This window comes from Gallus gallus, chromosome 4 (assembly GCF_016699485.2).
Source record: "Gallus gallus isolate bGalGal1 chromosome 4, bGalGal1.mat.broiler.GRCg7b, whole genome shotgun sequence".
NCBI classification, from domain to species: Eukaryota; Metazoa; Chordata; class Aves; order Galliformes; family Phasianidae; genus Gallus; species Gallus gallus.
Genome location: NC_052535.1, coordinates 75,974,722 through 75,998,090, shown reverse-complemented (window position 1 = coordinate 75,998,090; position 23,369 = coordinate 75,974,722). Strand labels below are relative to the sequence as shown.

At 38.8% G+C, this 23,369-nt stretch overlaps 1 protein-coding gene across 4 annotated transcripts in view; it reads right to left on the bottom strand.

The window, feature by feature from the left end:
* Positions 1 to 23,334, bottom strand: part of TAPT1 (transmembrane anterior posterior transformation 1) — a 38,859-nt gene extending 15,525 nt beyond the window's left edge. Inside the window, exons 1-5 of one of the 4 annotated variants that reach the window (XM_015285736.4) lie at positions 23,066 to 23,334; positions 17,936 to 18,066; positions 15,207 to 15,325; positions 10,556 to 10,579; positions 3,406 to 3,568 (exon numbers count right to left, since the gene is read on the bottom strand). In XM_015285736.4, coding sequence (XP_015141222.4) covers positions 3,406 to 3,568; positions 10,556 to 10,579; positions 15,207 to 15,325; positions 17,936 to 18,066; positions 23,066 to 23,309 — 681 coding nt within the window. In that variant the 5' untranslated portion in view covers positions 23,310 to 23,334. Of the gene's footprint in view, positions 1 to 3,405; positions 3,569 to 10,555; positions 10,580 to 11,272; positions 11,340 to 15,206; positions 15,326 to 17,935; positions 18,067 to 23,065 lie in introns of those variants that run through there. The other 3 variants (XM_015285737.4, NM_001031161.4, XM_015285738.4) reach the window with 3 other exon arrangements.
* Between the last annotated feature and the right edge of the window lie 35 nt (positions 23,335 to 23,369).

The window sequence follows — 23,369 nt, the reverse complement described above, 5'->3', positions numbered from 1 at the left end:
CAAATGCATGACAGGGAATATCAGCTCTCAAGTAAAAATGGGACTTAAATTAGGTTTGGCTGTATAATTTCTTCCATCTTGGAATAAGGTACATACTCAGTGCAGATCTCTGCATAAAGCAGACATAGAAATAAAAAAAATATCACAAGGTAACAGCAGGACATTAAGAGGGACTAGACATTCTGCCAAAAAAAACAACCCAAAACGGCTGAAACAAAAAACCCTCACCACCCTAAACCTACAAACACCTGAAGTTTAACCCATAGAATATGTAAAAAAAAAAAAACAACAAAAAACTCTAGACAGCATTATTAGAATAGATAGGCAAAATATGGGCAGCAAACTGAGTTTGTAATTCATTATCACAGCAAAAAAGGTCACACGGAATCCTACCAGTTTTCAACACTTCCTGATTAGCAAGCATATAGGAGTAAAGATCATTACAAGGAAATGCTTTTTTTCCTGCCTATACACTGAAGTTTAGTCATTTTTAAATTAAGCTGCACATGGAAAAAGGAAAATCACTTTAAAAATTACATTGGGTATTACAAGTCACATATATGGTTAAATTAGAACTTATCTTTTAGTACTAATCAAGCAAAAAGTAGGAAAAACTAATGACCTCTACTTAATAAACAGAATTGGTATTTCTTACTGTCCTTCTGGAAGATGACAATTTTGGACATGTTAAAACAGCAAGCAGCAATACAGAACTGAACCTGCATATATTGAACCATACCCTACTAACTAAAAAAAGTACATCGTAGGCCCAACATTGATTTCATATGATATCCAGACTTGGTTAATTAACAGTGTTCTAACAGAAAATATACTGAAGGGATAGAAGTTATGCACTTTAACTTATTCAAGGCAACATTCCTTCAAATGTTCTCAAATATGAGGGCTAAATAAGAACAATTTTCAATATGTATCAAGGGAGCTGGAGACTTTCATCTTCCATCTTTTAATTAACTTGACTGCTACTCTTTAACTGTCACCTATAAAAACAAAATAAACCCTGAGCTGATGAATTCTCATAAACCTGAAGTTCAAAGAAAAACATCAGTTTGAGAGATATTTACAGTGGCACTGTTTTCGGCTTTTCAATTTGTAAGTCTAGATGGTCTTATTTGGTTCCTGCTCATTGTGATGACCCACTGAGTAACTACATCTACTGCAGAATGCTTAGCGTTTCATTAAGATTTCGTCCACAATATTGTGAGGGTTTTAACAGACAAAATGGTGACTTTGCTTTCCTTTTTACTTACAGAACTCTTGTTCCTTATGTTATAGATAGAAAGATATTAAAACCCATCACACAATATTGTTGTCTGCTTTTCCAAATGAGACTTACCTAAACCCTACATGCCGGCTCCAGGCTCCAGCAGAATTCCATGGTGAGCGCTGTCACCAGCATTACGCACACTGGGGCTTCACAAGGAGCAGGAGCCGGTGGGTCTGAATCTAAAAAAGAAAAGTGTCATTTAATTGTGCTGAATGCTCCCCTTAGGCTGGCTACCTGGAGCATTCAGCACATGCTTTGCAGATGTGGCACTCCTCATGTCCAGGAGGATATTCCCAGGACATGCTAACAGCCGAAAACATTAAGACATTGTAAACATCTCAACTGCTCAGTGATTTAACTACACTAAAAAGATGTTCTAATTTTGTAAGTTCGTGAAGATGTAAGGTTTGTTATATGTGTATTTTATTTAAATATTTAAAGTTTATTTTAAGCATAGATTTAACAGCTCCTAAAAACTGCTTGTTTCTCATATAACAGATTTGTAATGAAATTCACTCAAGTAGACTGAATAAATAATCGACCTGTTGAAATCTGACAATCAACAAAGTCTTTCAGTAGGATTTCATGGTTGGTTTTTTTTTTTTGCTGATTCTATAGCTGCAACCTACAGCTGTAAAAAAAACTCCTCAAAAAACACGCCCTCTGTATTGACATGGGGGCATCATGAGACATCAAGGAAATTAAATACCATTTCCAACTTCAAAGTCTGGTTTAAGTTTTCTAATAATTATAGTAACTATGCACTGCAACATTTCCTCCTTTCTGCCCCCATGACAGGAAAAGGAAACTCAGGCACCACCACAGTTCTTCTTCAGACACTTTGGATTCTGCCAAATGTAACAAAGAAACTCAACTCTTAATTCAAAAGGACACAATACAGTTTCGAACTCACAGGAAACACTGCAGTCTCTGTTCAGATTACTTGGTAAGCACTTGGTGTTGAACTTTCCGGCATTAAGCGAAGTGACTCAAAGGCTTCCCAAAGACTATTAAGTGATAATCTCTCACAGGTTAGGGAACTATTTATGGATGAATATTGCCAACACAACTACAATCCAGACACTAAACTGTCATCAAGTTACTGTTTTCTACATGATTGTCATCAAATCAAAAATGAAAAGAAAAAACCAACCCAATAAATAAGCACCTTAAGTGGTTTGTATGATGCTTAGTTGACTTGGGAATTTGTTCTTAATGCAGTATTTTCCATATATTATGAGATGAGAGCAAATGTTTTTAGATAAAATACACAGATTTTGCACATAGTCCCATTTAAGCCAAGGTACAACAGCTATTCAAGAAGAGATGAATATGCTATTCAGAGATCCCAGAACCTTCGTAAAGCACCTCATGTACAAAGCCACACAATCCTTTTAAGAGGTTCCATCACTAGTATGTCCTATATTTGCAGACTGGAGATAAGATTTAACTATAAGGGCTCAATTTACTTAGTGAATCACTGATCACTGAAGCGCAATTAAAATCTCATGCTTTCTATTAGTATCAGAACAGATTTTTTTCCCCCCTCAGGGTTTCTCTTTATGCTTCTTGTTTTATTGTCCCAAACCAGAATTTTCTTTTATTGTTTCTCTAGATTCACTCAACTTACTAAAATGTACTCAGGTTTTTGTCTGTCAGTCAGGACTGAGATAAGTCAAGCAGCAGCATGTGTTACTGCATATAATGAAAGCTGTACGTCTGTAATCAAGAAATAAAAAACAGATTTCTTGATCATCTACATCTTTCTTCTCTGTTCTCTCTCACAACCTTATCACTAATTCAAATCAAATCTTAAATTCCATCAACAAGCTCAAAAAGTCATTCATTCTGCTTTCTGCCTTTCTGTCCTTCTACCAGAGTTCTCAATTTTCATTTAACTAAACAGCTCCATAAGCTCCAGGATCTAGGTAATATGGAACATTACCTAGAAAATTTATTTATCATGAACTATTCCGTTTCACTACACTTAGATTTTATATAATAAGCAGTCGTGCATTTGTGAGGATGAAACATGCCATACTTTACACACAAACATCATAACACAACAGTTTTTAAGCATTCTGAAAACATGCTTGATATTCTGATGTTCAAATTCTTACCTCAAGCATGTTATAGATGATGTAGAGTTTTATGACAGACTGCCCCCTTATAAGGTGATACATCATAGAGTAGTCAACATAGTGCATCATGAAGTAGCAGATGACCAATATCACTCCTTTGAGAATGTCACACACCTGAGCAGGCTGCAGCAAACGTCTATCGCTGAAATACAAAGGGCAAAGAGTTTCACTAAGGGTCACATATCCACAACATACAAATAATAGCAAGTCAGTATGAATCTACCAAAGCTGTTTAGCAAGGATGCATTTCAGCGTAGTCTATTTCACTCCCAACACACATGGAACACCATCATCATGATAAACACACATCATACTCCTGAACAGGATCACCTAATCTGTCACATCCATTTAGTCAGAATATGGCTGTCCTTGGGCAAGAGACCCCACTTGTTAAGAACTTTCTGCATGCGTGACCTTCGGCTTTATTTTTTTTTTTCTCCAGCCAATTGTACTTATCATTTTGACTTCTTCAGTTACAGAAATTATATTTGCTGTAACCCAAATAAAAATAAATCAAGTAGTTATCTTCAATTTCAACACAGTAAACAGATGCTGAAGGACAGTTTTTATCCACAGATCCATTCCTTCTTTTAGCCCTAAGGTCTGCAGCAGACTCCAAACAATTTTCCATCATAGCTTGAGATTGATCCTTACCGAATTCACAAGTTTACCACGTATGGTCCCACAGGCAATCCAGAAGCCCAAATCATTACACATTTTCATGCTGTAAGTTAGAACTTCAGTAAGAAGAGATTTCTACCTCAAGTGCCGCAATACGAGTCATTTGCATAATGAAACTGCAAGGTGGTATTTACTTGTCTACTTACTTTGGTTAGTACTAACGGGATGTCATGCATTTTAGATAAATCTTCAAATTAAATCAGAAGATCGAAAATCACGTATCAAAAAAAAGAGATTTAATTAGATAAATGTATGTATTTTTAGATACACACAAACTCACTGAAGTTCACATTTCATAGAAGTGGGAACCAGTTAGCCTTGAGCTATGAATTTTCCTTTTCTGTATTGCTCAGTCATCAGCTTATCTCAGATTAGATAATGCTCCATCACCTTTTTCTAAACACGGGATCAGTTTGAATACATTGACAAATATAATGCTGTTTTCAAAAAAGATCCGAACAGTTATGTATGACTTGCAACCATTAAAACAATCTCATGAGAAACTGATGCAAATACACACAGCTACCATCATGGGGAAGACAAACCACAAACGTAATCAAGAGTAAAATTACACTTCTGCAAATGGTATTGTTCTGAGAATTAAATCAAGAGAATAATACCTTATGAAAGCACAGCCAAAATTACACACAACATGAACTCTAAAGATGAAGACATTTTGAAAATATGCTGTGTATATTATACTTGAATATATACTGCCACTATTCTATAAAAACCTGTCCAAAAGGGTCAAATGAACTACGCATGACTGCTGTGATTTGCAGGAATTAAGCTTTTCTAGAACAGAGTGCATTCAAATAATGCTGTCATAGAATTTTACTTTTCAGACTTCACTGTAACTTAAGTTTCACTTGCTGTAAATAAGCAAGTACCTAAAAACCATTCCAGTAACATTCCATCAATGGTTCTGAAGTTTTAACTAAAAACATACTCCACCTTCTGTTTGAAGTTGTGTAATAACTTGTACTTCCCATCCAGGAGAAGCAGAGCCAGCACTAATGCTGTGATAACTTTTTCAAAGCAGATTTTTAGAGAAACACACAAAAGTATCTGCAGAATTTTAACTTAATCAGCCTGATGACAGAAAAGCCTCTCAGCATTTCTAACCCAGTCAGTACAAGAGACTACTGCACAGGCTGACTACAGAAAACTACTGTCCAGAAAGTGAATAGTGTAAGAAAGTCCTAGCATTTGAAATCTGTTCCAATGTTCTTTCATTATGCACTGAAAAGACCCCTTTATATTGTCTGGGCAAGCAACCTAGAGCCTACAGCTAACACGTTTCTAATTGAGAGAGATTAACCATGACTATTGTACAGATCTACAAAGGCACTCCTACAGCAGCAGAATTTCCGGTCTGGCTAATGACATTTACAAAAGGATTTTCATGTGTGCTCTGAACATAATACAGAATGGGAATAATTATTTCCTACAAAGACAGAGAAATCAAGTAAATTGATTAAATATAATAGATTTGACACCTTTTTGGCACATATACAGAAATAATGCAAAGCCTGCGATTATGAAACGATGTAGTCAGTATTCAGGGAGAAATGAACCTTACAGTTTTAGTACGTGATCAAGTTCAGATTGGTTCCATCTGTACTCATTGCAAATCATTCCTACTCTTTATATTAAATGATTTAATACATGCATAAGCACACAAAGATTGATAAGATTTTACATCTATCGTTAAAAGTCTCGGGTCAACCACTATATACAGCATTTTCTGCATTTCTTTTTCTCAATATATGTTTCTACATAGTGCTCCAGAAATTCATTAACTCTGTTCACACTCAGTACCAATACTGGAAAATATGTTTAGAGCCATCTCGAACACTAAGCAATACAAACTATAAGTCACAAATGTCCAAAAATGAACAAGGTACACACAGCATAGTTCTGATGCATTCAAATTCTCAAGTCAAAGTAGATAACAGAGGGGTAAGAACGAGGCAGCACTGTGGGAGTATGTAACTCTAGAAAACACTGAACAGCTTTAACTGCTTAACTCCCTTTGAGCATTTGCATTTTTACAGTTGTGTCTGATGGTAACAGAATACAGATGGAAAGATTTCACATGAAAATCTGTTGTTTTTCCTCATGAATGAGAAAAGGAGAACAATGAATAAAGAAGAGCAGGACAACGATTCCATTTTATATTCAATCATTCTGGTTACTGAAAAGAAAAACAACAGAATCTTTCTACAGAAATCAGTATCCCAGAAGTGAATTAAATACAGCCCCTGCTTCAGTCCACTTAGCTCTTCAAAGATAATATCACGAGAGTCTGTGTAAGATGTAGTTCCTCTTACTGGATTCCAGAAACAATGCCATGTGAGAGCTGTTATACAATATGGCTAATTACAGAGGTGAATATTTCACACCTTATAAAGCCAGCAAAGACACAGATTCAGTGCATTAGGACTGTCCTTCAAAAGTGCCTTGATAAGATACAAGATTTCTGTCCTCTCACTCATCTATTTCCTATTATTCTATTATTACTTCTAATATTTTTTGCTGTGCTCTTAAAGATACTCTTCACATCTTCACAGCTTCATTAGGCTAAACCTCAAGTTCTCATGTTTAGCAGCACACACCAACTGAGGAGTCATCACACTTTAAATTTAAACATCTTCAGACATCAAAGTCCCTTCATAGAAAAGAGTAAAGCTTATCCATTCTTTCCATTATCTGTTACATAAAATCTTAGAATGCTTTACTAGCAAAACTGAATACATGGAGTTGTTTGAACATGAGGTGATCCTTCAATCTGCATGACTTTCAGCTGAAAATCCAAGCATTCCTTCACAAAGAAACCTGCAGATAAACTTTCTCCCACAAACTAAGGCTACACAGAAACTCATGCAGGCGCTTACCATTCCACAGCAAGTACTTAACACCACGCTCAAATTCCTCAGCCTATCAACTACTGTTACTATTATGCCCAGTCAATGACAAAAAAATAAAATCTCAGCTGAAACAACACTTAGGTTTCCAAATAATATAACTGCACAAATGCACACTTTGGGGGATATGCACTCCTGTTACTAACTTTAATATAAGGAAGCAGCATGCAGGCGTTCCTGTTATGCCTCTCTCTTTCGCCACAGCAGACTTCTGTTTCAGCCCAATGATCACACTGTGTCTGAGACAATTAGAAGTAAAACCATGATAAAACATACACAGTGCAGTGGCTGGCATCCATCACCAACGAGGAACTCAGAGCACCAGTCCATTACAGCAACTTTTTTTGTCAACTGTGTGTCAAAATATATTTAAGAAGTGTGAATCTACATCACTGGTCTGTTTTGAAAATGATGTGATCTGAACAAACAGCTTCCCTTATAAATACTTAGGTTAATTTCTCATTCCATATGAAAAGCTAAAATCAAATTAGAATACAACTAAATTTTGTTGATACAAAGATTTTTTCTTTTCTGTACAGCTTAGAAACAGAAATTTACATTTGTTTCACTTGTTAGAAAATCCAAAGTAAGGGTCAAATCTATTTCATGATATACATAAAACCCAGTGAAGAAAAGCGTGGTGTGGAACTCTGATTTGACATGAGCCATTTGCTTAGACCAGTGAAAATTAAAGAACCAGAAAACCTGACTGCCTTTTTCAAGGTCTGTCCATCTGATACTATATATAGTATATATACTATATCATTGTCTCCATCTACTGGTTGGAAAAAAACAGATTCAATAATAACAAATAATCATTCTGATGCTATGGAGACAAGTTACCCATATGTAGTGGTAATGCAGTGGCTGTGCCGTTTCAACTGATCATAGAATGGGTTGGAAGGGAGCTCAAGGATCATCAAGATCCAACCCCCTTGGTGCAGGCAGGGCTGTGTAAGAGATTATTCTTTTATATCATCGACTCAGATTTGCTGAGGAACAAGTCCAGGCAAGTCCTGGGCAAAGGTAGAGAAATCTTCTGTCTGGAGGACACTAATGCACAGATCCTGGCTAAGGGTTGTAAAATCCTTTAAGGAACAGTAAGGACAAGGCCAGGGGCAATGAGAGAGGGATAAGCTGCTGATAATGGCTGGGAAACGGTCTTTTGTGTGGACTTATCTCGAGGAAGATGGCCATCTCAGGAGGTACCCACATGACTCTGTGCAAGCACCCAGGTATGTCAAGTAGGCAGGAAAAAAGGAGGATAACAACCATGAGGACAGATTTTCTGCTATCAGATCCCTCACTACGAAAGGCCTGTATGCTGACGGACTCGAGGTGTCTGCCATCAGATCCCTCACTACAGACTGCATGCTGATGGACTTCCCTGGGCCTGCTACCTCAGACCTGCTGCTTCCTCCTGGGCTTACTCTGCGGCTTCTTCCTGGACCCACCCGGTACCTGCACCCTCTCATTGCCCAAGATCAGCCTCACTGCTCCTGCCCTTTGGCCTCAGACCATCAGAATGTCATGCAACGGGACTACTGCCGGATCCTGGTGGTGACTATCCCCGCTTTACACAATTCTTGCTTCTTCCTATCTTTTCTATCGCTCGCCTTCCCTTCCCCATCACCCCAATACGTAATAATGTCTGTCCTCCCCATTCTTCATCTAGGTTATTAACATTTGTAATAAACTGGTCAGACCAACACTTGTACCGTTGTTTCTTAATCTCACACCAGGCATACATATTTCAAAGAACCTCCTCTCCCTCCTATAAATTGGAGCGAGACAGGCTGCCAACCTCCACATTTAACACTAGACCAGGCTGCCCAGGGCTCCATCCAACCTGGCCCTGAATACCTCCAGGGATGGGGCATCCACAACCTCTAATTCGGATTTCACACTATCTTTCCTTCAGGTTATTAAATAAGTGAAATATCTCCAGGCTTTCAGTGCATTGGTACCTACCCTATTTAAAGTGGTTAAACCACTTGGAACATAAAAGTATATCCCAGGAAAATCAGGAAGTTTTTCTTACTATATAGAAAACATTGACTGAGAATCTTGTTACAGTTGTCCATGGCATGCTTTCAACAACTGACAACGCAAAATGAACTTTCTCACTATGGTGTCATCCGTATGTCTCCAGAGTAACCTGTAGACAAGTATACTTATCTATGTGGTTACTTCAGCACATGACGCATAAGCACTCTGCAGACATTATTTCAAATGTAACCATGCAGAGCTGCACACCTATGACTTATTTACTTTTGTATTTCACGCCCACTGGTGCCCCGCAGTTCTTCATCAGCACAAGTGCGTATGATTTACTAGTTACCTTTTAGAGATATGGTTTTTAAAGCATCAGTAAGTTTTTCCCATTCAATTTTACAGCGTGAAGACATCCAACAGAATGACTACATTTTTAATTGGTTCCTTTACTATAACATCACCTATGTAATTCAGGATGCTCTAAACAGCTACGCCTTAATTGGATACCATTGCCAATACTGATGTCACAGATACAGGAATGTAAACGTGACTACACTACAGCTGCAATAATGCTTCAGATGGATTATTAAATCTTAATAAAATCATGAATGCAATCACCTGCATATAAATATATTTGTAACATTAAAATAACATTTATTCTGGAGACATTATTCTGCTTCACACAACCTAAAAAACCTGTGACTTAAATTGGCCTGTTTGGCTAATAAAACACCATTTCAGCACTGAGGTTACAAGCTTAAATGAGTATCTTAGGGCAAATTTTTTTCTAACTTCATCTTTTATTCAATGATAACTTTATTGTTTTTCAAACTTAGACAACCACTGAGGTCTGTATTATTTAATAACACACTTCAGTTATGAAAGCAGTGATCTAAGGAAGCCGTTATATTTATATATCTTGTTTCTCCCTTTTTACATCTCAGATATTTGTATGAAAATACAATATTTTGTTTTACACATATAGTTACACATCAAAGCCTTGATTCTTCAGTGCATTGTTTAACGATGAATGGTGATATCTTAAGTTTTTAACCTTCTATGAAATATTAACAAGAACTGAACTAATTGACATGAAGCAGTGAAGATGCCAGGGGAAAGAAAACCCAAGCAAGTCTGTCTGAAGGATATACTCACACATATATAGCTACGCCCCAGAAATGTTTCAAAATGAGCAAAGTGAAATATTGTAAATATTTTCCTACAACTGTGCTTAAGTTTGGAATGAAGCTTGGCTTCAGAAAAAAACAACTAAGCTGATCAATTCTAATACTTAGTTAGAAACTTAAAAAAAAGATGCCGTTTACAGTACGCAGGACTTCACTGTCATAAGACTGTTGAGATATACAGACTTAGGGCTGACAAAAAAAAAGTTCCAATTGAAGATTTGAATATACAGAGAGCTAAGTTGGCCAAGACTAAATGGTATTTCATTTCTCAAACAACAGAGAGCCTCAACATGCACACAACACAGCACAAAACCATGCTAAGAATGAAACAAAACCAACCTTTCTGTTAGGCCCCGATGAGAGCTGCCTCAAAACAAATTAAAAAAAGAGAGGTTTCAAATAAGTGACAACTGAAAGTAGCTTTCATTAAGCCTTGATTCTGTTATTAAAAATGAAATAAAATGTAAGTGAAGTCAGAGTATGAGCATAAAATAAAGCACTGTATTTTAGTCTACAGGCAATTATTTTGAAGCCTAATACTAATAAGATAGCTGGCAAGAAACTTTCAGAACCCTCTCCACAATTTCTGAAGTGCTATAAAAAACAAAAAAGAAAACCTAAATCAACCCAACTGCTTGAAATTCATGTAAAATATAGCTATAAGCATGACTTAACTGTTACTCAGAATAAACATAAAAAGCTCAAGGCACTATAAATGAAGTACAGCAGGGGCTATGTTTTGTCCAAAACAGCCTATTTTAAATTGGGCTGAACAGGAACACAGGCACTCCACATAAACAGAGTGTTAGACCTACTAAGATTTCAGCCAATTTCCACACGGTAGTGAAGTTGTACACAAAAATATACGTACCACAAACAGCACCAAATCAATTTCACTTACTGAGTATTGAATAATAACTGCTTGTGTCTCCTTTGAAGTATGTTAGTTAACTTAGCTACCCTCTTCATTTGTAACCAGTATTTTTACTGATTACATGCTAATGTGTGAATTTGGCCGACAGCACAGAAGGAAAAAGAAAATCAGGACTTACTCACCAAGGAGGAATCCCTGTGACACCACATTCCATCCTATAAAGGAAGTGAAAGTGCTCTTCCCTTCGGTCTGATTTACAAGAAAGAAAGAAAGAGAAGGTTGTAATGTTGCTACACTATGCACTGTTATGGAAAGGACAAAGGAGTACTTGACCTGAGAGGTTACTACAGAAAATACTGACCGCACCTGCCCTTTTTGGTTGGTAGGAAGTCACAGATACTGCCGGAGAGGTGCATTACTTCACCATAAGCTTAAGCAGACAGCAGGAATTTTAGGTATTTAACAGCTAAAACTAGCCCTTAAAAAACATCAGGCTTGGGCCTACGTGCAACACAGGTTACATTTCTTTATGAACTATGTCTATAATGAGAATGCCAGTGTGGTTTTTGTTTTCCTGAGATGTTTTCTTCCTGCAATTTCTTTCTTGAAGTAACGCTGCTTTCATTTATCTCCTACTGAAAAGTCTACATCTATGGTTTCACAGGAGGGCAATGGGAAATTAAGAGGTATGTGTAGTATAACAAGTGACAGGATTGCCAACTGAACCTAAACTCAATTCTTTCTGGGAGAAGGGAGAACAGTAAAAGAAAACAGAACGTGTGTTTATGATCTGCAACTCCTCTTCAACATGGAAGACAAGTAAAGATCTGCCCAATCATTCTTCATGTAAGAAGAATCACATGCAGCTTCTGTATTTTCTTGAGAAAGCCAGGATTTGCAGTAAATCTCACCTTTCTTTGCAAAAGTCCTTACTTATTTTATGGGTAGGATGTAAAAACATCTTTATGTGTACTTTATTGGGAGTTGTATCAGTTTTACTAAACATGGCCTTCCTATCAGAGTATTTTCCATATAAAACAGAAGGGCATTTCCATCTTCCCACAAAAGGCTTTTCTGATATGCAATGCATTTAAAAAAAAACAAACAAAAAACAACAAAAGAGTAAGCTCTACTGAGGCATTTCAAAATGAGCAAAGACATCAATCTGCCCAGAATACCTAGGTGTGAGGTATTAAAATAAAAAGAAGTCTGAATTGTAAAAAGAAACCACACCTTTCAACCACAGGGACAGTTGTTTTAGAAACCTACTGAGGACTGTATCTGAAAAGAACACCACCAAGTCCACTTCTCACTCTCTTAGATTGACTGTTCCAACAAAGCACGTACTTTTAAGTTGTCAGAAAGCATTTCAATCAAATGAAATTAGCTTTTAAGATTCAAAAATAATAGTTTGAGAAATTTTCCACTACTCAGAATACTGAAGAGCTTTTTTTTTTTTGTTATTTAAAAGTACTGCTCTTGTAGTTTATTTTTGTTAGATGTTAATTTTTTAAAGAGCACCCCATCATTTAAGGAGCTTAGGAGTAATGAAGTTTCACCTGCCAAAAACACCACAATCTGATGATTCAGCAACTGCCAGTTGGACCACAATGATTGAACCAGCAGCTTATAGTTAATGACAGAATCTTGTCATTAAATGACTTTAATGACTTTCTCATTGAAGTTTTCAGATTTTTTTGTCTTTAAAATAACTATGCTAGCACCAGTATAGCTCTGAAAATACAGAAAACTAAATCTACTCAAGAGACCAAGGGACGATTTAGCAGTCAAATGGAACCATCTTGCAGGGTCTAGGCAGATAAAGGAGAAAGTTCAAGATTCATTTACTCCGTTCTCTTAGCTTTCTTAGATGGAAGATTAAAATGCATAGGAAGCTACAGAGCACGCCCCCTACACTTCAGTTCTGTACACATCCCTATAGACAGGAATTAACTCATCTTAACTAGAACATATTTTCATTGTTTTGAAGAAGTGAAGGGTAATATAATCTACACTGTCATGAGGAAACAGAAGAGTTGAAGAGTAAAGAGGAAGGCTGACAGAACACTCACTGATCAGTCACTTCACTAAGATGTTGAGAAAATAGTCAAGATGAAGGGAGGAGCACTTTTATTTACTACACAGAATGGAATATGATGTGGCAGGTTCAAAAACAACTAATCACACACATTTGTGAGGATGAACATGTTAAAAGATAACCAGCCACCTGCTTCAAGTACCTTCTGTAATTATAGATGCATTTTACCTACTGAACTCAATTTACACACACAAAAAATTCCTGAGCTAGAAAAGCAAAAGAAATAATCTTAGTTTTAACATTAACAAAATCAAATAAGAATGACTGGAAAGAAAGAAAAACAAACAAAAAACAAAGTGCATACTCTGAGTATTTGGAAATGAATCATTCTGTCTGAAGGTTCCATTACATACTATAAATCAACGTGAACTATTCAATAAAAAAACATTTTTAATATATTAACGACTTAGACAAAGCCTCAGTAAGTAAAGACATTCTAAAGAAATTCCATCAATATTTGAAGAAACTGACACCAAAGAAAATGTTTCATGAATTCCTACCATAATCAAACCATCATTCAAGAAGGTCTCAGTCTCACTGAATCTTACCTGATACCATTTTGAAGTAAACACACTGAAGTTGAATTGATCAAACTGCATCCTACCCTGCCTTTCACACTAAGAATATCGTTAGGCAAGCAGACTAAATTTTAACATTGCAGCTGTGTGTGGTCTTCTGACTGTTGCTTTGTCAGGACACTGCCTTACAGTCCAAGCCAGCAACTGGTCTTTCAAATTTTTAATTACCATTTCAGTAGAGTAGAAAATTCATTTGTCAAAAGCAAAACTAAATTTACAAATGACATCTATTAAGTTTTAAAAAAGTAGTATGAAAAAAACAAATAGTATGTTAAAATCCATTACATTTACCAGAATTTTAGTATTTTGGCAATAGCATTCGTACAGTAATGTACAAATAGGCACATAATTTTATTTGAAACTGAACAGCAGCCATACTGTTCTTTAGATTGATAGAAAAATCTTGACAGTTTTAATGAGATTCAGCTCAAAATTAACAGCAGAACACAGTGTTAGAGACTGCCACCTAGTGTCTGTTTTAAGCAGTACCCAAGAACAAACATTTCACCTCAGAACCAAAAATAGTGTTTTTTAATGCAGTAAGATGAGATTTCTTTCTAATCAGAAGATATGTTCTAAGCTGCGCATCTAAAAGGACTACACACGTAAAAGGCTATCAATAACGGAAATGCAATCAATTTGATCAAAATAAAGAATTGGCAGCCATGAATCAACTTACAGCATGGGGAAATTCACAATGAAAACTATGAGGCCCTGACTTATTCAAGGAAAAACAACATCAATATAAAAACTCCTATACTTTTAGGTTACACTTGTAAGATTTTGTCATAAAGTATACTTTAAAGTACCAACTTTTATCATGGAAATTAATTCTGTCCCATTTTTTTTAATTGCTGTTCCAAGAAGGTACAACAGAAATTCTACGAATTAGCAACTTTCTTAGCATTGATCTAAGCAAAAAACCCAAAAAACTCCTAAAGTTTAACATATTCTAGCTAGCTATTCCCATCCCACTTGCTCCCCAGGATTCTAAGGGAAAAAAAGAAAGCCATGTTATACATGAACCCCTTGGGAAAAGGTTACTGTAGAAAGAAGGAAAACTCTTGTAAAGATCAAAACTTTTGTTTCAGTATCAGTCTGCCAAAAACAAGGGTCAAGTCATTAACTCAAAGCCAAACAAATGCTAAAATACTGTTCAAATTAGAAGAACTACAGGGGGCATGTTCCTTACTAACCCGAATTCACTTAAAAGATGTTATCAAACTGCTGTCTGAAGGAAACAAGGAGAATTGGTCACTGATGGCAAAGCTTAGAAGTACCTCACGTGCATTGTTAATTTGGCTAGGTTAGAGCTGAAGAAATCATGGTGGAAGAAATCATTAATAGTTTAAACAGCATTGGAAGGCCATAAAATTAACCACTCAGATAAACAGAAACATTATTTGTGTGTGTCAACATCTTTCTCTTGAAACAACTTACCGTAATCCATAGCAAGGCAAAGTGATGAACCGGAACATTGCCAGAAAAACTCTCAAAGGAAGCAGGGTGAATATATACAGAAAAGCATCCAGGCACAAAAAGATTCCAAAAAACATCAACTAAATTATAAAAACAAAACAAATGTTAGTAGTTTATACATAGTTACAAAAAAATATATACAGAATTATATTGTGTATGAACAATACACTTACACATTACTTCAGTTAACCAAACAAGCACAATACTATATGCACTTGGAAGACTTGCATCAAAAATTCTGCTTCATGAGGCCCAAACAAAGACCTGTACAGATAACCACAGCTTGCTAAATACATTTAGATGTTACTGCAGCTCATTTTCCAACTTCCTTCAAAGTTTACAGAAGTTAACATTTTAACCTCAGGACAAAAAAGACCAACAAACCACTAGAGTGTAAAACATGTGTAAAACCATTTGCCATATACATGTCTTTTAGTATGTCCTTTTTTCCCCCCCTAAAAAAACAGATTTTACCTTGTCAGTTTTCTATTACACACCTGACTACAGCTGTGGTACTTCCCTTCGGGGACTATGCATCCTACTTTCATATGAAGAGGAATAGGAAATATGAAGAAGTAAATTTACATACTTGCACTCAGTTAAAATGCTTCCTCAATTTATAAAAGCAGTTAAAGCCATTTAATTATGGGCACAGGCCAACCTATACTATGGTAATTAAACTAGACCTAAATTGTGTAATTAAAAAGCTGTTATATACCTGATTCTCTCTGGATGTTCCTTCCTCCCCCCCCCCCACTTTGTGAATCTAAGTTTTTCCTGAATGAGACTCTGAGCACCCTCTATTTTCCCTAATTTTACCTAAATATTAAGCTCTAGTGTGTTGGCATTAGAAGTATATGTAGAAAAAAATAAAGCATATCTAATAAAAGTACACTAAAGAATATCAAGTTTTCACCTAATATCAGAGGATAAATTTTATTCCTGTTTATTCTCACTCAAGCTGATTATGATTTACATTCCTGCTCTGCAATTACACTGTCAGGTAGTAAACAATACAAGTCATAAGGTAATTCTTCCATTCCTTTCCTACTGCCTCACATGCTTCCTCTGAATTAAGCAGACTTCTAAATCAGTTGAGTGATTCCTACAATAGCTGGTCTGCACATCATTTAGGTTGCTTTCCAGGTGCTTGCCAGCATACTTTTTCATTTTTTTTCAGTATTATTCAATTTGTTATAGCTAGAATGTGAGTTAGCTTGGACTAAACCCAAGCAAAGAACAGATTTATTTAATAATCTCTCGCTGTAAAAAGACATCCATCACTTTTTAAATCTATCTGCTTATTGCTCAGTTTCATATTCTGCCATTGACATTCAAAACAGACAATAAAGTCTAATTTACTGTGCAAAAAACTCATCAATTTCACTACTTAGAACATCAACCTTATTTACACAAGACTGTTGGCCCTTGCTTGTTCTTACATGTTAAAAAATTATATTGGAAACATATGGTGATGATCCTTCAGAATAATTTCCGTGGCTTTGGGACTGCACATAATAGCCTCCATAATTACAATGGAGACGGATTTAATACTGTAAAACCAGGTCTCATCATGGACTGAGGATAAATTTAATGATACTCAAGGGCTGTGCAAGGCATGGACAACAGGAGCCAGACTCTTCCTCCGCTGCTCTGTGAACTTTCTACTCCTACTTCAAGCTACTCAGCTACCCTCCCATCTTCACATGGGTTCTGAATTAGTGAGAACATAGGCTAAGCAGTTCACTACATGCTATCTTAGCATGAAACATGAAGAATTCAGTGCCAAATTATGAGCTAATTTAAATCTCAGAATGGTTCAATAACCACCAAAGTCCACGAAAGATAAACTGTGTGTGTAAGATGAGGGAGGGAGGTGGGAAGAGTCATGGATCCAGACTCCTACTTCAACATAGCTTACTGTTAATTAGATCAGGTTTACCATACAACTTTGTACCTAGAGGTTTTGAGATATTTAACAGCATTACTCTTAAGTAATACAGTTATTAATGCAGTACAATACAGTTATAATGCAGCCTAGATGACTTTATTACCAATATAGCTTTATACTTCATCCCCTGAGCATATTCCATATTCCAGCTGTCGCTCAAATGTGACATTCTCTCCTAGAGGGTTTCAAAATGGGTGAGAACAAAATTCTCTTCTACATCAGAGCATTGAAACTGGCCTGCTGCAGGGTCAGAATTACATTTAGGCATACAGAATGGAAGCCACAGGAAGGCATCTATGGGAATGACCACAGCACTTGGATAGCAGGGGAAGGTAAGGAAGGTGAGGTAAAGAGTGGCCAGAAGCAAAACAGACGACTGTGAAAGTCAAAAAACCTTAGACAAACTCAACCATCACATTTTTAGACTGAAAAAATTAGCTAAAACAATTGTTTTGTATTTTAATGAAAAATTACATTTTACAGTAAGATTTTGTATTTTGATTTGTATTTGGCTTTGTATTTGAATTAATCCAAATATCATCATCTGGACTTGAAAGCTAGTTACATCTGCTTCTGTTAACAACACTGAGTTGCTCTGAACTGAAAACACAAAGTTAATCATTGCAGATTTTTATCTTATTTTTTGAGTGAAAAATATTCCAAAATAAACGTTCCTTTAAATAACTTAATGCAGTAGATTTAATCTTTAAATTTAAAGAAATATTTAAAAGTACTTCACCTTTTCCAGTTCTTTTGGTATCCGCATGCATGTGTATACTCTCTCTCTCCGCTCTGTGTACTTTGCTTCATTGTGCTCAAGGAAGTAACCTCTTGTTAGCTCAGCACTGATGAATCTCAGCAATGAAAGATCTACATTCAGGGACATACACAAGCAGAAAACACTTCAGGCACTGACTAGGAGTGATAAACCTGCTATGCTTTTGTTACTTGCTGTATTTCAGTTCCATCGCATCTAACACAATACTTTTCTGCTAGTAACAACCAGAAGGTCAAATAACTTCATAAAGAAGGAGCTATATAAGATTTGAGTCCTTCTCTTTCCCATTTCCCTGTCACCTCTCAACAAGAAAAATAAGCTACTTTTCCCAGTCAATCATTTTCATCAGACATCCTACTTCTCCAAAAGATTACTAAAAAAAAGTTATGCTGAATGCTAATGGATCTAATCCTTACCATACTAAGTGTCCTCCTAGATTTATTAAGTCTCCCTCTACACTGCCCTTGTGAGGCCCCAGCTGGAGTACTGCATCCAGGCCTGCTGCCTCCAGAACAAGAAAGATGCAGAGCTGCTGGAGGAGGGCCACAGAGATGATCAGAGGGCTGGAGCACCCCTCCTATGAAGAAAGGTTGAAGGAGTTGTTCAGCCTGGAGAAAAGGCTCCAAAAGTGGAGACCTCACTGCAGCCTTCCAGCACTTGAAGGCAGCTTATAAACAGGAGAGAGAGATGAACTTTTTACACAGGCAGATAGTGACAGAACAAGCAGGAAAGGTTTAAAACTAGAAAAAGAGAAATGCAGGTCAGATGTTAGGAAAAAATTCCTTACTCGTAGGGTAGTGAGGCACTGAAGCAGGATGCACAGAGATGCTGCAAGAGCCCCATTCCTGTAGATGTTCAAGCCCTGGTTGGAAGGGGCCCTGGGAAGCCTGAGCTGGTGGTTGGCAGCCCTGCCCATGGCAGGAATGTGGAACAGGATGGGCTTTAAGATCTCCTCCAGCCCAAGCTATTCTGTGATTCTATGATGTACAGGCCTTCTACACTTTAACAGATCTAGATAGATGTGCTGAAGCCTGACAAGTTTTCAGTCAAGCCACATGGCCTTAGAAGAGTCTTTGTGCAGAATAGTTTTTCAAAGGAAATATACAGCATAAACACGAGAACTGAAGCTATCAGCACAGGCAAGTTGAGCTTATGATTCTGTGCTCACCAACAAGGTCTGTGATCACCACCTCCCCTCTGAAACACTTCAGAAGCGACAGCACTCTCAGTACAGTTCAGTACGTCTGGTTATTACTGACACTTAAAAATAGATGCTCCCAGCAATCACACAACACGCAAAAGATACAAATCACCTATCTAGACAGACAGGTGAGAAGCTACAGTGCGCATTCACCATGGGACAAGAACGTGCTATCTAGTAGAAGATCCAAATTTCAGTGAGTTTCAGTAACAACTGGGGAGGCCTTGCATGGTACAGTGCCCCACATTTGCAGGGAGGATGGTGAAGGGATCAGATTGCCTGCATCCTTAGTAAAACAGCCTTGGTAACAACGGTTGCTGAGTTGGGAATACAAGTAGAGATAGTGCATGTGAACAGCTCACCCCAAACTGTCAGACAGTGGCTTCCCAAAATGGATCTCACCGAATATGACAGCTATCAGCCGGATGAAACAGTAGCCAAAAATTACAAAGAGTTTTGAGGCAGAGAGGAATAAGAGCAGCTGCAAAGGCAGGCTGGCTTGCCGCCTATGCTGCCTTAGGTGGTGAGCGCATGTATCTGCATGGGATTAGAACTGCTGAGGATTACAAACATTTTGAAGTTTGTAACGGTATTTTAACATAAACTTATATTGTTAGGAGATCATTTCAATCATGATTTGTTTTCAACTACGTGAACCTAATTGTTTTACCCTGAAAGGATCTGTTTAAATAGTGTTTCTGACAATCTGTATATAACTGATCCACTTCTAGTAGACTACAGCCACTGTAACCCTCAAGCTGTTTGTTTTAAAAGAACTGAACACCATGTAGTTTAATGAGTAGTGAAAACTAATATTGACATTTAAAGTTTCAATCAAAGTTCATTCCAGTAAAATAACGGCAGAAGTTCAAACCACTAAATGAAGGCTCAGATCTCCTGCAAACTTGTTCTCTCAAGCTCCCCTCTGTATTTGAAACTTCTAAACAAGAATTGGGAAACAAACCCAAAATGTTCACAACATACAATTTGTATATTCTTACCTAGGCTTAACTACTCTGGTAAGTGCCAAGGTACATTTTCTCACACCACAGGTAATCAACCTTCTGTAACTTAAAGATAATGCATCTCAAACAACTGAAGCTTCCGACAAAGTATCTGCGTACAGGCAGCCAATATGGAGTATCTAGAGCTGTTTGGTCCCACTTTCCATCACCTCACATGAACTGGTTCACGGCCCTGTTGTTGAAAAACAAATCACTTTAGCCTCCCCCTCCATCTGGCCACACCCCAGGAACTTCTCATGCCTGCAGCTATCAATATATGAGCTCCAGACTATGCCTGCCAGTGGTGGAGTGTGCTGAGCTACGCAGTCACAGCAATGTCCTTCCTGAGCACCCAGCTTCAGCCCTGCTTCTGCGCCAACACAGCTGTGAAACAGATCAGCAGCTGACCCTGTAGGAAACACACAGCAAGCAAGTGAAAAGAATGAGACATCAAAGCAGCCCAGAGCAATTAAGCACCTGAAAAAAATGGCTTAATTCTGCTACCAAAGTACCACTTGTTTTGAAACGAAGGAAACATTCTAACTCATCCTTCAAATTCCTTGATTTTTCTCTCTGTTAAAGAAAAAAAGTTACAAACCACAGCTTAAGTGTAATAGAAAGCACAGTTTTAATGCTTGAAGTATCTCATTCACCAGTCCACCTCAGGACAGAAAGCACACGGATCTTAAAAACATTAAAGCCCATAGTTACTTCCTCAAGGTGCCAAGATAATGATTTACCCAGGTTATACTTCAATGCATAGCAACACAAAGGATAACCATTAACCAGAAACTGACTGCAAAACTTGTGCAGATGCAAAATCCTCTCTAGCTCAAAAACTTTCTGTTGAGGAACAATCAGAACATTCATCCTAAGTGTAACAGTTTCAGGTACTCACTTCACTCTGAAGCACACAATTCTTCCATAAACATGCAAACCACTCAAAACTAAAGCACCATGATATACATTTATTTCTTTCTACTCCAGACAAATTCTCTGTACAATACCTGTCCTGTTTCACCACCCTACTTCTACATACTATAAGACATATTGCTACCAGCAAATACAAGTTACAATTTCTAGCTGCTGTACCAAGAAACCCATTTTTCTATAATGTATTCTTGAAGAAAGAGAGAGCACCAGTGACTTAGAATCATAGAATCATAGAATCACTAAGGTTGGAAAAGACCCACAGGATCATCCAGTCCAACCATCCGCCCTTCATCAATGGTTCTCGCTAAACCATGTCCCTTAACACAACGTCCAAACGGACTTTAAACACCACCAGGCTCCGTGTCTCCACCACCTCTCTGGGCAGCCCATTCCAGTGCCTGACCACCCTTTCAGAGTAGTAGTATTTCCTAACGTCCAGCCTGAATCTTCCCTGACACAGCTTGAAGCCATTCCCTCTAGTCCTATCACTAGTCACCCGAGAGAAGAGGCTGACCCCCAGCTCACTACAACCTCCCTTCAGGTAGTTATAGAGAGCAATAAGGTCTCCCCTGAGCCTCCTCTTCTCTAGACTGAACAACCCCAGCTCCTTCAGCCGCTCTTCATAAGGTCTGTGCTCCAGACCCCTAACCAGCTTTGTTGCCCTGACTTTTGACTTCTTTTTTCCATTTACGATCAATTGCTGGAAGACAGTTTTTTTTTTCCCCCTGCATACCGATTTCTTTGCTTTAAGAAGTTCCCCGTTCAACTATCTTTCAGGCACAGAGATGTGTATCCAACTGTTTTTGTCCCATCACAAAGCAATTCATAGCATTGTTATCAACTCCTTTCAACTATGGAAACCGCAGCAGTTTCAGTAACACCATCAAAGTGCCATCAGTGATGCTGCAAGTCTTAGGAAATCAATGGCATAACACCCACCAAGCTTAGATGGAACGTGTTCGATTGTTAGTAAACGCTTTAATTGTTTTTTCCCTTTTCTGTCTGGTACAACCCATGGTGTCACATTCAAGCCAACACTGCGGCAGTCGGCCTGAAAACTTGAGCACCTTTCACATTCAGTAAAGCACAACTAAAACTACAGTGCTAATAAGGTTCTTGATAAACTTGCCAAGACTAAATTAACCAGACCACGTTATGTGGCAGTTTGTAATGTTTGTGGGCTGGATTTCCAAGCTGACTCAGTGCACTCCTGAAATGCTGTCCTATGAACTTCAACAAAGCTACGGATGATAGCAAATCCCATCACGCTTTCTTTTGTTATTCTTCCTTGTAAAATCCTTAGCTGGTAAACTACACCCAGTGAGTTCTGAACTCTACACACCATTTCGTGGCTTTGACAGCACTGCTCCTTTCAGCAGCGACGGGAAGAAGCGTTACAGTCATAGCCGGGTGACTTCAACAAGAAATGCTCAGCCACGGAGCGGCTCTGCTACGGGAGGCAGAAAGTTACAGCACCCAGCGCAGCTCAGAGCACGGGTGCAAACACCCACCTCCTGCAGCCCTTCTTTAGCAGCCAGCGGCTTTAACCGCCTGACTTTTAACCTTAGAGCACAACACCAACGCAGATGCCCTCATCGCTCACAAACAGCCCCACAGCTACCAGCGAGCGCGCTGCGTCAGACTTCACAGCTCTCTGCCCGCTTCCCACCGCGCCAAAAGCGGACGCTGAGCCGGCCGAGCGCGGGGCTCCGTGCTTAGGGCCGGGAGCAGAGCCGTCCCGCCGCCGCGGCTCCTGCCGCACTTTTTGAAGTCTCCCTCTCGCCCAAGTTCCTCGGCCGCTGCCACAACCCGTCAGCCCAGGCCGCTCCGCTCACAGCCCGCCGCTCGCTCGCCCCGCAGGCACGGCCCGGCCTGGCACCCGCTCCGGAGCGCGCCCCGCAGGGGTCGGGCCCAGCCCGGGGACCTCTCCGCCCGCCCCGCCGCGCTCCTCACCCGAGAGGCCCCGCTTCTTCTTCCTGCCCCGGTCGCTCTCGTAGAACCCCAGCGTCTCCGTTCGCTGGTGCGGCGACGGCTGCCCCGGGCCGGCGGGAGGCGGCCGCAGCTCGCTGCTCCCCCACAGAGTTTTCGGCTCCCCGCGGCAGCCGTCCTGCTGCAGCTGCTCCGGGCTGCTGCCGCCGCCGCCGCGCCGCCCTTCCCCGCCGCTGCCCGGCGCGGCGGCGTCGCTAACGCCGGCCATGTTCGCCGACCGCTCCGCACCCGCCGCCCCCGAGCCGCGCGCCGCGCCGCGCCCCTGGCT